The 15,560-nt window shown below is 67.6% G+C and overlaps 1 protein-coding gene across 1 annotated transcript; it reads left to right on the plus strand.

Moving 5' to 3' along the window:
• The first annotated feature begins 3,994 nt into the window (after nt 1–3,994).
• TIMP2 (TIMP metallopeptidase inhibitor 2) lies at nt 3,995–15,119 on the plus strand. Its single transcript, XM_082492274.1, has 5 exons — nt 3,995–4,277; nt 12,255–12,355; nt 12,436–12,544; nt 12,907–13,031; nt 13,417–15,119. Exons 1-5 carry the CDS (start codon nt 4,151–4,153, stop codon nt 13,615–13,617), a joined length of 663 nt encoding a protein of 220 aa, XP_082348400.1. The 5' UTR covers nt 3,995–4,150; the 3' UTR covers nt 13,618–15,119.
• The last annotated feature ends 441 nt before the right edge of the window (nt 15,120–15,560 follow it).

Genomic DNA, 15,560 nt, shown 5'->3' on the forward strand with positions numbered 1-15,560 from the left:
GTGGCAAGGGACTGCCACCACAGGGTGCTGCGAGCTCCAGCCCAGCAGACAGTCGGCAAAATTCCCATGCTCCGGTTCCCCAGGCAGGCCCTGCGCTGCAGCCGTTAGTTAGCGCCCAGCCCCTAACTGCGACAGAAACCCTCTGCGGTGAGTTGGTGGCTCTGGTGACATCCGGGCTCTGGGTTTGCAGCCGAGGAGGAGCCTGAGCCCCAGCTCTGCTGCTCTGCCTCACATCCTGCCATGCCGCGGTGCTCCCCGGGAGAAGGAGGGGTTCCAGCCGGAGCACTGGGCCTGTCCTGGTACCTGGAGGCCTGAGTCTGACCCAGGCCCTGGAGCGCAGCCACACTGGCAGCCTGTCCTGGGGAATTCCTTCCTTCTCTCCATGTCCCCAGTAGGAACACACCGGAGATGTGGGGACACGTATCCCCGTGGGGAGGAGCATCCTTGAGGTCATGACTGGCTGGATCCTGCCCCGTTCCTGACCCTCCTGGGATCAGAGTGACTGGGGGGACGGGGCCACAGCAGGGTGTCACAGCCAGGGCAGGCGAGGGCCAGCTGTGACGTAGCCAACGGGGGATTTCATCAGGCTTTTTCCCCAGAAGCTGTTTTTCCTTCCCTCTTCTCGTAACTGGGTGAGGTGATGGATGGGGTGACGGTTGGTCCTGGGGAAAGTCTCACATGGGAGGGGACCGTGGCGGTGTCACTCTGCCCCCATCTCTGAGGGCAATGCAGCAGTTCCCACACCACTGGTAGCACCAGGGGGAGAGGCTTTTAGTGGCCTCAAGCACCAGTGGCCAGGACCATTCCTGATACTCCTGTACCAGCACAGCAGCTCTGCCCGTGGGGCTGGGGGAAGCGAGCGTGGCCCCAGGTGACTGATGGGGCCAACAGAGGTGGCTGGGTGTAATATGGACACATCCCTGCGCCTGGCCCCACGCCATTCCCAGCCCGCGCCCCAAGGAAGCGCGTGGTTTGCTGGCTGCGTGTCTTCTCCCAGCCCTGGCTGTGCACGGTGCAGGCCCCAGAGGTGCCTCTAAACCCAGAGCTGTCGGCTCCGGGAAGAGCCGGGGCCTGGACTGAAGCCGCTGGGAGCTGGCAGGCAGCACGGCTGTGCCTGCTCCAAGGGCTGCTGTGTTCAGCGCAGGAGGGAGCGCCAGAAGCACCAGTTTGGCTTCCCCAGGCCGGCAGCAGCTGGGAAACGTTCGCAGCAGCCCCAGGCTTGGCTGGCTGGGGAGCCCTTCCCGAGCTCGCCAATGGTGTTGTGAAATCATGGCAGCAGCCTGCAGACCCCTCTGGGAGGAACCTGCACCGGTCTAGGGAGCCAAACGTGCAAAACATGGGCATCTGCAGGCCCCGGGGCCTCCTTCCCACCCCGCTAACCACAGGGACTGCAGCCCCTGGCCTGCCCCGCGCTCCCCCAGCTCAGCTGAGCCCCTGCCCCAGTTCGCAGGGCAGCGCAGCTTCACGCCAGCCACCAGTGAGGGGCTGGGGCTGGTGTTTGGCTCCATGGTGCTGCCCGTTTGGCAGGGGAGAGCTGCAAGCGCAGGGCAGCCGGCGGGGGATGGGGTGACTGTGGTGCCAGGACCCTCCACAACCCTAGATGCATAGAGTGACCTCCCTCCCCCCAGAGCAGGACCGTGTCAGGGCCCCATGGGGACAGGTCTGATGCGATGCTGGGGTGACCTCCTGGCAGCCCTGGGCACCTGTGGGGATGCTGCCGGCGGAGGGTCCGTGTGCCCGGTGCAGCTGGGAGCAGGCAGGGGCACAGCCTGATGTGTGGCTGCCTCTTAGCTCCGGGCACAAGCCCCCAGCTGGCACCAGGGTGCGTTTGGGCTGTCTTGGTGTCTCCCTTTGGCGGGGGGTCCCTGTAACCACCCAGCCCCTTGGGCAGCTCTGCCAGTAGGCAGGGCTTCAGAGAGCTGGGACTGGCTACTGTGGTTTAGGGGGGTCCTTTGGCCTTGGCCCCACCCCGTGCCTCCCCTGCCTGCCCTGGCACTGCCCCACTGTGGGGACCAGCCGTTTGGCAACTGAGCTGTGGTTGGATGGGAGGACCCACAGTGGGGAGAGCTGGCAGGGACGGGAGCCCTCCCGAGAGCCCAGCTGGGCTGGCCATGTCCCCCCACCCCTTTCCCTGCCCCAGTTTACGGTGTCCGGCACCTCCAGGAGCCAAGTGAGGAGCGTGTACGAGGCTGGACACGTGTTTTCGTTTAGCCCAGACAATGACTCACGCCGGCGCTGGGCTGCGAGCAGATGCACTCATCTCTGCAGGGCAGCTCTGCCCCAGGCACGGACCCGTCCCCAGTGCCACTGGCAGAGGTGGCCTCGGCCTGTGCACGTGGCCTTTGGGCCCGTGCAGCACCCGGGGTGCATCCCTAGCCCGCACTGGGTGCCAGCTGGCCATGGGCCACATTGGCCACTCTGCCTTCGCCTGTGCTTCACTTGGCACAGCCTCTCCCGGCCTCACTCACCCTCCTGCCCCGGGGCTGGCAGCTCCACAGCACCTGTCTCAGTCCCGGGGCTGTGCCGGTACCTGTCCCCGTGGCTGTCCCTGCTGTGTGGCTCCTTCTTGTCCCCCAGGGAGCTCTGCACCCTGCTGGGAAGTGGGGCCTCCCTGTATCGTGTCCCCCTGTGTCCCCAGACCATCCCGCCAGTTGCCCTGCCTGCTCTTGCCCTGGCCCTTTTCCTGGCGATCTGCCAGGACCTCAGCTTGCCCGTCCTCATGCGGGCAGGGTAGCAGTGGTCCGGGGGGCTGCTGGGGCCCAGGGCAGCAGTGTGGTGCGGGCAGAAGGACTGTCAGGACCTTGCCACAAATGGCACCAGGCTGCAGCATCTCTGGGCCCACAGACCCTCAGCCCCGCAGTGCCCTCAGGGCAGCAGAAGCACCCCGCAGCACCATGGCACGCAGCAGCACCCAGTGCCTTGGGCAGCCAGGCTGGCGGGACTCCTGGCGACTGCTGCCAAAGCATCTGCAACCCATGTGCCCTTCAGCGGAGTCGGGGAACAGGAGTACCATCTCCAGGTTTCATCTAACATCCCAGCAGCATCAGTGCGGTCACCTCCCACAGGTTCCCTGCAGGCTCAAGCAGGGCTTGGAGCGGGTTTGGCTGCCCACATTTCCGCTGTTTCTTCTCATCCTAAAGGGCAAGCAGCTCTGACGCCTCCCTCACATGTGAGTAGCCGCAGCAGGGCAGCTCTGTGGCAAGCGGCTGGCTCTCGAGCAGGTTGTGTGGCTGCGGTGCTGGCTGTCCCCACCATTGTGTGCCTGCAGCGCCCGGCCCAGCGGTGCTCCGAAGCCGTGTCCCTGCCCAGAGGCAGAGATGGCTCCTTGCCCACCCCGCTCGTGCAGCCGGCCGGGCGCAGGAGTGTGGTATGGTGAGACCGGCAGCGCCCTGACACCCTCCGCAGTGATGCAGCCAGGACAGGGACAAGGTGGGGTTTTTGGACACGCACTCTGGGGCGGACGGCTGCAGGCCAAGGGGGAGAAGCCCGAGGTGTGTGGGCACGTCACAGCAGTGCAGGACCCCCAGGTGAGCAGCCATGGTCCGGCCGTGCCGTTGGGTGCGGAGGAAGCAGAAGGCGAGGGGACAGGAGCGGTGGGATGGGATGAGCTGAGCTGAAGGAACCGGAGGGAGAGGAAATGCTTGGGCACAGACATAATCGCAGCCCTCCCCTGCAATTTACTGCTCGGCTCGGCGCAGGCCGGGCGCCAGCTCGTGAGTCTCCCCCCCACACACACACCCGGCGCCGTCCCTTCCCGCCGCTGCCAACCCCCCCCGACGGGGCGGCGGGTCCCGGGGCGGGGGGCCGGGGCCGGTGGCGGTGGCGGCGGCGGGGGCCGGGCCGGGCCGGGCCGGGCCGGGCCGGGGGAGGCGATGGCGGCGCGGAGCCGCATCGTGCGGAGGGGCGGGAGCAGCCGGGCTGGCCCGGCGCCACGCAGAGGAGGAGCAGCAAATCCCCGGAGCACGTTAAAAAGCGAGGCTGAGCGGCAGCCGGGGAAGGAAGAAAACACCTCCATAGAAGGCAGCGGAGGAGCGGCCGCAGCAGCGCCCGCAACGCCGCGCAGGGGCCGCGGCTGCCGGCCCCAAACTTTCCCGGCGGTGGGTGCGGGTTTGTGGGCCGGGTCGCTGAGCCCGCAGCCCCCCGCCGCACCATGCTCGCCGCGCTGCCCAGCCTGCTGGCCTGGCTGGCGGTGCTGCTGCTCGGCAGGGCCCGCCCGGCCGACGCCTGCAGCTGCTCGCCCATCCACCCGCAACAGGCCTTCTGCAACGCCGACGTAGGTGAGCGCCGCCCGGCTTTGTCCCCGCGGGGCCCCGGAGCCCCGGCGCCAGCCGCGGTAGCTCCGGTAGCCCCGGCCCGCGCGAACTTCCCGGCGGGGGAAGGGGCGGAAAGTTGGCGCGGAGCGGGCAGGGGGTGGGCACGGGTGGGCAGAGCCGCCGCGGCCCCCGGCACCTGCCCGCAGCCCCGCGCCGGCCCGGCTCCGCGCCCCGACCGGCCCGGGGGTGTGTCGGCGGCAGCAGATGCGCGGCCGGGCGCGGTCGGTCCCTCCGTCCGTCCGTCCGCCCGCCCGGGGTGTGTCCGTCCCTCCCCGCGCGTCTCGCCGTCTCGGGGGGGACCCTCGCGGCCGCGCCCGGCATCGCTCCCCGGGGCGGCCCCGGGCCGGGCGAGGAGCCGTCGCCGCCACCGCGGGGCTCGGGCTGGGACCGGGCCGGGGTCTCCCCGCGCAGCCCCGGTGACACGGGCGAGCGCGGCCTCTCGCGACTCGGGCTGAGCCGCGGTGGTACGTGGCAGCGCGGGGAGCTGACGGCCCCGGGGGGGGGTCGGGGCTCTCCCGCGGCACCGGGCCGGAGCGCGGGGCCGGCACCCAGCCCGGCAGGGGCGGCCGCCTCGGGCTCCGTCACCTCCCGTCTGGTCCTTATTTCCAGGCATTTCCTCTCCCCCGTCCCACTTTGTTCGGCTTGGATGCTGCTGAAAGGGAGGGCTTGGCAGCGCCGGGATCTGGATTCCTCTTTCGATGAATAATGCCCTTATTAAATTTTAACATATTAAACAAACAGATCGGCCCCAGTTCCTGACGCTCTCCTTTGCGGGGCTGTTCCCAGGCTCAGCTGGAGAGGTAACATTCCCAAACACTTAGGCAGCCCCAACCTCTGGACGGCCCTGCCCCATCCCCTGCTTCCGAGCCAGGATGCTCCTGACAGATTCCCAGGCTCCCTTTGCGCCTTCCAAACCCCGCTGCCGGCATTTCTTCCCTGTGTGGGTAACTCCCGCAGCGTCTGACTGCTGCCTCGTGTACCCCGCCTCTGCCCGGCCTCGCCGCTCGGCACAGTGTGCCGCGAAGCACATCGAGGACAGGCAGATTTCTAGACAAAATGGAGCACTGAATTTTCGGAGCTGCTGCTCAAGCTGCTGCCTCTGGGCCGCGGCATCCCCCGTGCTGCTCTGGGAGCGGGGCTGCGGCTTCCCGTCACGCTCTCGTGGGGCTCAAGCTTTCCGGGGCACTTGTGACTCACTGCCCGTCCTGGGGTGCCGGCTCAGCCCTGACTCAGCTGCTGAGTCACCGTCTGTCTCGGCGGCCCCGCTGTCTCAGCCCTCCCCCGGGATGGCGCAGCGTGGCCGGGCAGTGGTTGCCTGCGGGCCGGGCTGCCCCACTGCCCTCGGCAGGTGCCTGTCCTGCGGGCACCCAGAGCCCGTCCTGCGGAGGCAGTGTCCTCCTGGGCTGCGCTGCCTGCCGTGCTGGCACCTCCCGGCTCGAGTTCCCTGTGCGGCTCATCTGGATCGGTCTTGTCTTGTGTGACCCCAGGTGGGGACAGTGCTGGGCTCGGGGGAGCAGAATTCGTCCTGGGATGAGCTCCCCAGCCTTCACTTCCCAGGCAACATGGATCCATTCCTGCAGCCTGTGGTTCCTGCCCTTCCTGCTGCTTCTCTTCTTGCCCCTGGATGCTCTCTGGAGCTGGGAAGCTCTTCAGCCAGCTCCATCCCTGCGGGTGCACGGAGCCCAGGGTGAACCTGGGGTGCCAGCTGCTGCTGGAATGGGGTGGCCTGTGTCCAGGCTGGGCCCTTGGTAGAGATGTGGTGGTGTGGCGGTGGCTGATGCCATGTGGTGCCGGGCGCACCCAGGGCAGCCAAGGAGCCCCAGGGCTCGCATTCAGCACTCGGTAGGGGGAAGCTGGGTGAGTGCGGGTGCTGGGATCCCCACTCCATAGCGTGGGGTGTGCCTGCCACATCCGTCTGTGCCTCCTCACAGCCCCTCTGCCCACACTCACAGCCCTGCAGAGCGCTGAGGCTCTGCTCTGCGGCACAGGGCAGCGGGAGCCCAGGGCTGTGTTTCCAGGTGGAGCAGGGGGAGGTAGATGTGGGTCTGCCTCGGGCACGGGGTGCCGGAGGGGCTGAGGGTCACATCACTGGTGCTGGTGACTTGTGACAAGGGACCTGGCCTGCCTGCACTTGTGCCTCCTGGCCCGTGAGACGGGCAGCAGGTTTCTGCAGGGCCCAAGTACTCAGGGCTGCCCAATCTGCCATTCTTCTGCCAGGGCTGTGCCCGGGCAGTGGAGGCCGAGGGCCACTCTTTGTCTGCCGGGGCCACTCAGCCATGGGAGATGCTCAGCTGCCACAGGAGGATGTGGCCAGGCTGGGGACCGCAGCAGGAGACGTGGCTTCTGCTTGGTCTCTTCTGGAGCAGCGTGGAGATGTGGGGGGTGAGGGAGGTGATGCGCAGCGCTCTGGGCACAGCCGTGGCTTTGGCCTTGTGCGGCAGTGCCAGCTCCAGGAGGGGTCGATGGAGCAGTGGAGAGTGGGGCCTCAGTGTGCCACTGGGACCGGAGGCACCCTGGATGTGGCCCCTGGCATCACTGTGCCGATCCCAGTTGTCCCAGCGCTCAGTTCCTCGGGATGGGGTGGAAGCAGGGGAGGAATGGCGGGGGCTGCCGGCAGGGACCAGGCAGAGGAGAGGGTTTGGGGAGAGCGGTGGGAGCCATCCCTGCTGGGGGAGTGCGGCTGCCCGAGCGGCCTGCCGGTCCCAGGTGCCGCCCTGCCGAGCTCTGGTGGTCGGAGCCCTTCCCGTGCATCTGGCGCAGAGGGGCCGTGGGCTGACTGCTGGGGCCGCTGCTGATTGGGCCCCGTCCCGCTCCCGTCAGAGGGCCGGGATGACGCACACGGCCATGGCAGTATGCAACCCATGGCTCCCGAGCAGGCCGGTGGGTGAGCGGGGCCTGGCGCCCCAGTGCTGCCTCCCACCTCCCCATGGGTGCTGCCACACACCGGGGAGCCCCCACGGCCTCCGCCGCATCTCCCTGCAGGGCTGCTGTGCTCAGCTCCGCATCCCTCCAGTCTCCGCATCCCCAAAACTGCTGCTGTGCTGGGACAGGGGTGCCCCGCTCTGCTGCCCCCGTGGCTGCCGGCGTGCGGGCAGGCACCTGGGGGCTGTTCGCCGCCTGCGTGCCAGGCAGGGCTGGGGCTGAGTCCCTCCCGGTGGCAGTTTGCCGGCTCTCCATCTCCGCTGGCCTCCAGCAGGGCTGGAGTGACCCTGGGGCTGCCCCCGCTGTGGGGACGGGTGGCAGTGCTGGGCGGGCAGTGCTGGCACTGGCAGCCGGCCCCTTCGCTCAGCCGGCTGCCAGCAGCCCCGGAGAAGGGAGCTTTGTTCCCTGGCCATTCAGCCCAGCAGCGGCCCCCGTGGTCTGTGGGCACCGGTGCTTCCCGGGCAGCCGCGAGTGGGTCCTGGCGGGGCCGTGCAGTGGGGTCTGGAGTGGGATGGTGGAGGAAAGGGCGGCTGTTTGGCACCTCTCTGGCCAGGAGGGCAGTCCAGGAGCCGAGGCTCCTTGTGCTGCCCCTCTGCCCATGGGCCACGCACAGGCAAGCAGTTTTCAGCAGCTCCTGAGCTGTGGTGGGCGATGGCAGGATCCCCCCTGGCTGCAGGGCAGCACCCACGCAGCTTACCCTCTTGGCAGGTCTCACCAGGGCAGGTCACCGCTTCCAAACCCCCTTTCCTCCTTCCCCAGGGAGAACCTGGGGCTGCCGCATCTCCCCGCCGGGTGTCACAGCATCTCCCTGCCAGCTGCCCACAGCGGCTTCTGCTGTGATGACAATGGTCCACAGCAGGAACCCTGCCCTCAGCAGCCAGAACAGAAACACCGGGTGCAGTCCCCGAGGCGGGGCAGCCCTGCGGTGGGCGCTGGGGAGAACAGCATCCCACCGGCTGGCGAGCCCAGGGAGGCATCCCGGTGGGTTTGTGGCGCTGGGGACTCTGCCCCCAGCTTTGCTCCTGGAGCTGCACTGCAGCCCCAGACTGTCCCAGTTGATCATATGCTCATCGCCCAGCTCGGGGGGAGCAGTGCAGGGTCGGTTGGGCCCCAGTGTGGGGCACCACTGCCTGATGTGGTGTGGGGACCGCTCTGCTGCGGATGCCCTGGACTCGGCCCCAGGCAGCCCTGGCTGGTCAGGGTGGGAAGTCACCACCTCCCGCCAGCTCCCTGTGGCCCCCGTCCCTTTGCAGCCGGGACAGGCGCCCCTCTCCCTGCCTGCCCTTGTGCCTATTCCCGCATCCCGCCATGGGCAGGATGGCAGCAGGGAGTGATGCTGGGAGGCGGATGCAGGCCGTGCTGAGGCAGCTGCAGCAAGGTGGGGGGTGTCATTGTCAGACCCTGGAACTGGCCCCAGCCCTGAGTCCCTCAAGGCAGCAGAAGTGGGGTCAGTCCTGCTCGGCGGGCAGGGGTTGGGGGTCTCCAGAGGCCCCGGCTGTGAGTGCAGCCCTGCTCACGCAGCAGCTTCTCTGCGGAATTAAAGGTGAGCACTGGCATTTCTCCCGGTGTGGAGGCAGGAAATCGCCAGCTGGCAGCCCCGGCACGGTGGTGAAGCCCTCTGCCCTGCCGGGGCGGTGGGACTGACCCTGGTGGCAGAGGGCAGCGAGGGGACCTGCTGCCTCCCAGGGGTCTGCCCCCAGAGGGGTCTGGGGTCCTCATTATGAGGCGCCCACACTCGCAGCCCTGGGGGCCGGCACGGGGGCTGTCACCGGTGGGGCTCCCACCCTGCTGGGACAGGGTTGTCTCATGGTGCATCTCCTTGCCACAGTTTGTCCTGCCTGGGGAAGGTGCGTTTCCAGCATTGCCCTGGTCGGACTCGGTAATCCAGAGCTGATGGTGTGCTGTGCCTGCCCTGCGACCCGGGAGCCAGGAGAGGCTCGGCTCAGTTTCATGGAGGGTCCGGGCTCCAGTGGCTGGTGGCTGTCCAAGCCGGTGGCAGGAGTGCTGGGTGACACAGCCGACAGGGGTATTGGCATTTGGGGAGCTCCAACTGCCGGTCCCTGAGCACTCTGTCTCTCAGCCCTGCCTCCTCGTCCCAGCGATCTCTGCCGGGGTCTTCTCTGGGGCTCCCCTCCATGATCCCTGACGCTTGCCCTCCTCGCCACGCCGGTTCCTGGCTGGCGCAGAGCAGCTTGGCTGCGCTGTTGGGGTCTTGGCGGGGAAAGCGCAGCACAGCCATCCCCTCCACAAAGCCGCACTGTTCAGAACAAATCCGCCTAGAATTGGGCTGCATTTTTGTCAAGTGATTCATCAGCACGTGAATGGAAAAGGCTGGAGCCCACTGAACCAGTAACCATTCCCTGCGCCTGGAGCCACGGGGCCGGAGTCGGCGCACGGCTCTCCGGCTCAGCTGCACCCAAGTTACGCCGCAGACACGCGCAGAGCAGCGCAGGGCCTGGCAAGCGGGAGGATGCAGCAGCTGCTGGGGCGGGGGGCAGGGGGCGAGGGGCAGCCCATGCCTGCGGTGACCCGGGCGTGCTGCTGGCAGAGGAGCGGGTGCTGGCACTGGCAGCAGGCAGGGACCAAGCTGGTGCTCGCCGAGCAGAGCTCCTGCAGCCCGGGACAGGGACTGGGGCACAGGACTGCGCCGAGGGGCTTGCCCTGCTGCAGGCAAGGAGGCTGGGGCTTCCTGCACGGCCTTGGTGCTGCTGTGGGGCCAGTGCACCCAGGCAGCCTGTCCCTTCTCTGAGGAAGGGGAGCACAGCCGGGAAAGCCCTCGGTGCAGACCTGGTACCGGCAGGCGTTGCATCTGCCTGCTGCGCACCCAGCGAGTGCCCACATTTACCGGGGGCGGCAGTTTTAGGGAGTCTCTTCCCTGACCCCTGCTCATGCTGGTGGCCACCCTCTCCTTTCCCAAGTAAACTTGGATGGCACTTACCGGCACCCACGTGGGGCAGTGCCCCCCTGACCTTCAGCTTAAATATCCCATCTGCGTGCCCCTCTGCCCTGCGGTATTTATAGAGCGTGGTCAGATTCCCTCTCCTTGCATGCCAGGCGAAAGAAGGCAAGCATGTCTGTGCCGGGCTGGCAGCGGCCCCCGGCTGCTCCCCCCCTAGCACCTTTCAGTGGGGGGCACGAGCAGTGCCCCCAGCCAGGCTGGCACTTGCCCTTCTACTGCCCCAGTGAAAGCATGGTTCCCCGTTCCCTATCCCGTAGCATGCACGTGGAGCAGGGCTGGCAGGGCACCGGGGTGCCCCTGAGGGATGGGGAGCTGGCCTCCCCGTGGGATGGCAGTACCCCAGCATTGCGGGGAGCCCTGCGAGCCCCTGCCCTGCAGCCAGGCCCCCTCCCGGGCTGTGGGGTTGCTGAGCAGGAGCCGTGGCTTTGGGGCTGCTACTGTCCCCTGTGCCGACAGTGTCCCTGGTGCTGCCTAAGGCCAGCCAGGAGCTCCTGGCCCCGCACTGCCGGAGGGAGCCAGGCAGGGTGGGAAGCTGCAGGTCTCGGCGCAGGGACCCAGGCCCTGCACGCCTGAGCAGTTGCGTCCACTGCACGCGGCTGCGACCTGCACAGCGCGGCACCAAACCAGCTGCCGTGTCCTGAGCCGGTGAGTAAGGGTGAGCTGGCTGGCTGCCTGCCCTGCCTGCCCTGGGTGCCCCACAGGTCACTGCCACGTGCCGAGTGCTCACGTGCCGGTCTGTGCGTCCCTGGGCTGCGCTGGCAGCGTGACCGCAGGGACCCTTTCACGGCAGTGCTGTCCCCACATGGATGTCCCCAGGCTCTGGGGCGCTGCAGCCTCACCGGCCCTGGGGCACCCGACCTCGTGCCTTGGCACCCAGCGCTGCGACGGCCGCAGGGCTGTGCAGGGCCAGGAGGACTCTTGCCTTTGGCCGGGCTGCTCGGGGCTGCTGGCTGGGGAGTTTGCTGCCTCCCCTCACCGGGTCGTTTTTTTCTGCTGCCCCAGCCCTCGGTGTCCCCAGGTTATTTTTGCAGGCAGCGAGGGCAGGAAGCGACGCCCTGTGGCCCCCGGCCCCAGGAGGATGTGGTTTCTGCACCTGCACGGTGTGAGGCTGCACACGCAGTAGCTGAGGTCTGGCAGGGGGTCGGCAGCCAGAGCATCCCCCTGTGGTAGCCGGGACCCCTCCGTGGTGGGACGGGGACCCTGTGCTCCAGCCATGGGGTGCAAAGGCAGCCTGGCCCTGGGAGCCCCACTCCCCCGCTGTGGGGGTGCAGAGGGGCCGGTGGGCTCCCTGGCCCCTCTGGGAGGGGGTCTGCAGGTCACGGGGGGGGCTGGGGACCCCAGCATGAGCTGCTTGTGTGGGCACTTGTGGGCAGCACTGGTGCTGGTGATGGCCACAGCGAGCGGCTGGGATGGTGCCATGGGGACACAGCTCCTGCCTCCTTCTGCACCCAAAGGTGACCCTCCAAATAGGTCCCTCTGCCCTTTTCTCCTCCAGCCCTGCCAGACCACGCGGGCACTTGGCTGGGGCCCTCGTCAGAGACTGGTTTAATTAATGACAGTGGGACAAATACCACAGTGCTCCCAGGATGCTGCTGGCAGGTTTTAGCTGTCCCAGTGCCATCTGGGTGACGGGCACAAGCCTGGGCAGGGCCAGCCTGTGCCCACGAATCCAGCAGGGGCCGGGCAGAGACCGAGCCAGCGCTGGCCAAGGGCAACTGGTCCGGCACGACTGGTGGCGGCGCGGCTGGGCGATCCTGGGGTGACCTTTCCTTATCACCCGCTGCGAGGGTGCTGCTGCAACACTGCCTGTTGCTGTCCCGCGCGTGCCAAAGCCCCGTCCCTGTGGGGACAGCGTGTGACAGCCAGCTCCGCGGGCAGCTGGGCATCTGCAGGGAGGGCAGCGGGGTTCGCTGCGGGCAGACAGCCCTGCGCGAGGGTGGGCGCCCCCCTGGGATGGCGGGGCTGGGTGGGACCGTCCTGCCCGGGCAGCACTGCGTGGCACTGGCAGCACCTCTGGTCCTCGGGGCACCCCTGCTGACCTCAACACCTCTCCATTGCAGTGATCCGAGCAAAAGCCGTCTCTGCGAAAGAGGTGGATTCGGGGAACGATATATATGGGAATCCGATCAAACGAATCCAGTATGAAATCAAGCAAATCAAGGTAACGGGGCACAGCAGGGCAGGAGACGGGGGACAGGGCAGCCTCCACGCCGGCCGCTCACTCCTGCTCCTTCTCCCCAGATGTTTAAGGGCCCCGACAAGGACATAGAGTTCATCTACACGGCTCCATCCACCGCCGTGTGCGGCCGGCTGCTGGACACCGGCGGGAAGAAGGAGTATCTCATCGCAGGTGGGTGGCCACAAGGGAGGGGGACATCAGTGGCAGGGCTGGCCCTGATGCCTCATGTGCCTCCTGAGGTGCCTGTGATGTGTGTGCCCACTCCCTGGGCACAGCCCCCCCATCCTGCTCCCACCACCAGCCCTCGGTGAAGCCCCCAGCTGTGTCCCAGCTGTGCTCGGCAGACCCGGGCTGTGGCTGGAGACGAGCCTCTGCTCCCTGGGGTTCACCGGGGGCAGCGCACAGCAGGAGGGGGTGGATTGCAGCAGTCTCCAGTCCCCCAGGCTGGGCTGAGCCCCAGGCACCCCGAGTCAGCGTCGGGTCCCAGGGCACCTGCGGGGACCCTCTGAGCGGTCGGTCTGGCCTCTCCCCAGGCAAGTCAGAGGGCAACGGGAAGATGCACATCACGCTCTGCGACTTGGTCTCCACCTGGGACTCGCTGAGCCCGACCCAGAAGAAGAGCCTAAACCAGCGGTACCAGATGGGCTGCGAGTGCAAGGTGAGCATGGGCTGCATCCCACTCCCCGCACCGACAGGGGGGGTCTGCAGCCCCAAGGCAGGTGCGGGCTCTGCGGTGAGATGCTCTTCCCCATCCTTCAGTGATGCTGTGCACAGGGCACGGCACATGGCTGGGGATATGGGAAGTGTGGCCCAGTCTCCGTCTCACTCTGGCTGGGACCCGAGGCCCGCCCTGGGACCCACACCCAGGGGTCACCTCAGTTTCCCCACCTTGAGGTTGCATCCCTGCCGCGCCCCGCGGGGATGGGGCAGCCCAGCATCCCTGGTCCAGAGCTGGACGACCAGCCCCCACCACCCTATGCTCCTTCCTCCTGCCCCGGTGTTCCCCTCTCGGGGTGGTCGGTGACAGTCTCTGTTGTGCGCAGATCTCGCGCTGCCTCTCCATCCCCTGCTTCGTCTCCTCCTCGGACGAGTGTCTCTGGACAGACTGGGCGATGGAGAAGAACAACGTGGATGGGCGGCAGGCGAAGCACTACGCCTGCATCAAGAGGAGCGATGGCTCGTGCGCCTGGTACCGCGGCATGGCCCCCCCCAAGCAAGAGTTTCTCGACATTGAGGACCCCTAAGCCAAACGAGCGCATTCCAGTAGCCAGTAGAAAAAAAACCTGCGAGATGTTAGACTGGTCCACGCTGATATCAATTCCTGGAGACAGCATGAAAATCCACTCGGCCGTGGGGGTCCCTGGGCTGCAGCGCCTGCTACATGCATGCAGGGGGCAGGGATGGGGACCCGCTCTGTCGCAGGCACATGGCAGCCTGTGGCTGCGCTGGGTGTTCCTGCGCTTGTGGCAGGGCTGAGCGGGGGCGCGGGGGGATGTCCCTGCCTGGCCACGCTCAGCCCTGGCGCCCCGGCAGCTGTGAAGGAATCGAACCCTTGTGAGTGGCGGGAGCTGCCCCGTCTGCGTAGCAGGTCTACCAGTGCCCCTGCCGCAGGGGAGCCGTCCCAGCAGCTCTCGCCAGACAGCCCTCCCCACCACAGTGTCCCTGGTCACCCTCCAGCACCGGGGACCCCACTATCCCCCTCTCCACCCACTGTTCATCCCTCCCTTTGGGGTGCAGGAAGCGTACAGCCCTCCAGGCACAGGCTCTGGGGGGCTTTACCATGCAGCAGAGCCCCCGCCTGTGCATGAGCGGGCCGGACGGCTCCTGCGCAGGTGCCATGTCCCAAAAAGCCGGAGGGGCATGTTAGCGTGGCTGGGGTGACCCCCCCGCATGCACCTGGGCACTGCTACCCCTCTCTCCACATGCTCCTCGCCCCACGGGGACACAGAGGTGAGTGCGGGGATCACCGCCTGCCCCGGCATCATGGGGGGGTCCACCCCTGCTGCAACCTCCTGCACGGGTGGAAAACTGCTGCCAGACCCTGCAGCAGCCGCTGCTGTTGGGCTGAGGCCCACCAGCCTTGGCAGGCAGCATGGCTTGGCAGGGAGTTCCCCCCCAGCAGGGCACCAGAGGCAGGAGCAGGTCCCCAGGAGCTCCGGCGGTGCGGGTGCAGGGTGTTTATCATCGCTTTGTGCAGCTGTTTGCTGAGCCATTCCGCGGCCTTCGGCAGCGTTGCAGCACCGCGGCTGGTCGAGCTCCCTCCTCTGCGGCAGCGGGGATGGGGGCTGGCACCCGGCGCAGCCGCAGGAAAACCTGTCCCCTCCAGGGACCCCCTCCCACACACCTCGGGCCCCGCTTTCTCTGAGCCATTCCCATGTCGCAGTGGCGCTGGCGTGTGCCGCGGAGCTCCTGTCCGCAACGCGGGCGGCACCAGTGCACCCGCCGCCTCTTCCCGCAGCTTTGGGAAACGTGCTGGGAATAATCCCCGCAGCCCTGCTCCGGGGGCGTTTTCATGCTGTGCGTCCCTGTGAGGTTTAAGATGTCGTACTGGACCAGTCTGGGCAATTTCAACATATTAAAGAGAAAAAATTAAAAAGAAAGAAAAAGAAAAAAAAAACCCCAACCTCTAATCAATCCCATATACGACTCCTGTTCGCTTACTGTATGGTTATATCATATGTGCCATTTACTCCTGTCTCTGCTGGTAGTCTGTCTTTGAGTGAATATCGCCACTTGTTTTCCCACGGCTGTGTGCTCCCTGTGCTGTAATTTCTGTCTCTCCTCGTGGGGCGCCGGGCTCGCACCGGCCCCGTGCGGGGGGGGGCTGCGCCGGCAGCTCCCGGGCAGGGCAGAGCGGCGGCGGCGGGGGTCGCTCCTCCGGAACCCCACCCCCGCCTCGGCCCCGGCCCCGGCCCCGGTCCCGGTCCCAGGGCGGGATCCCGCCGGGGGTGTGAGCCCGGACCCGCCGGGGAACCAACAGGGCGGCGAGGGGCGGAGCCGCTCTAAAGCCCCTCCCCCGGCGGCGCCGACCGCGGGATGGAGCGTGAGCAGCAGCGGATTGGGGCGGGGCCGCCGCCGCCGCGGGGCGCGCGCCTGCGCACCACGACTGCGTTACAGTCGCGCCCCCACCGGCCACGCCCCGGCAGCGCCACGCCCCCTTGCCGTTGCTCCGCCCTCTCGGCCCGCC

Source organism: Vanellus vanellus (assembly GCF_965231255.1).
Source record: "Vanellus vanellus genome assembly, chromosome: 17".
Taxonomy (NCBI): Eukaryota; Metazoa; Chordata; class Aves; order Charadriiformes; family Charadriidae; genus Vanellus; species Vanellus vanellus.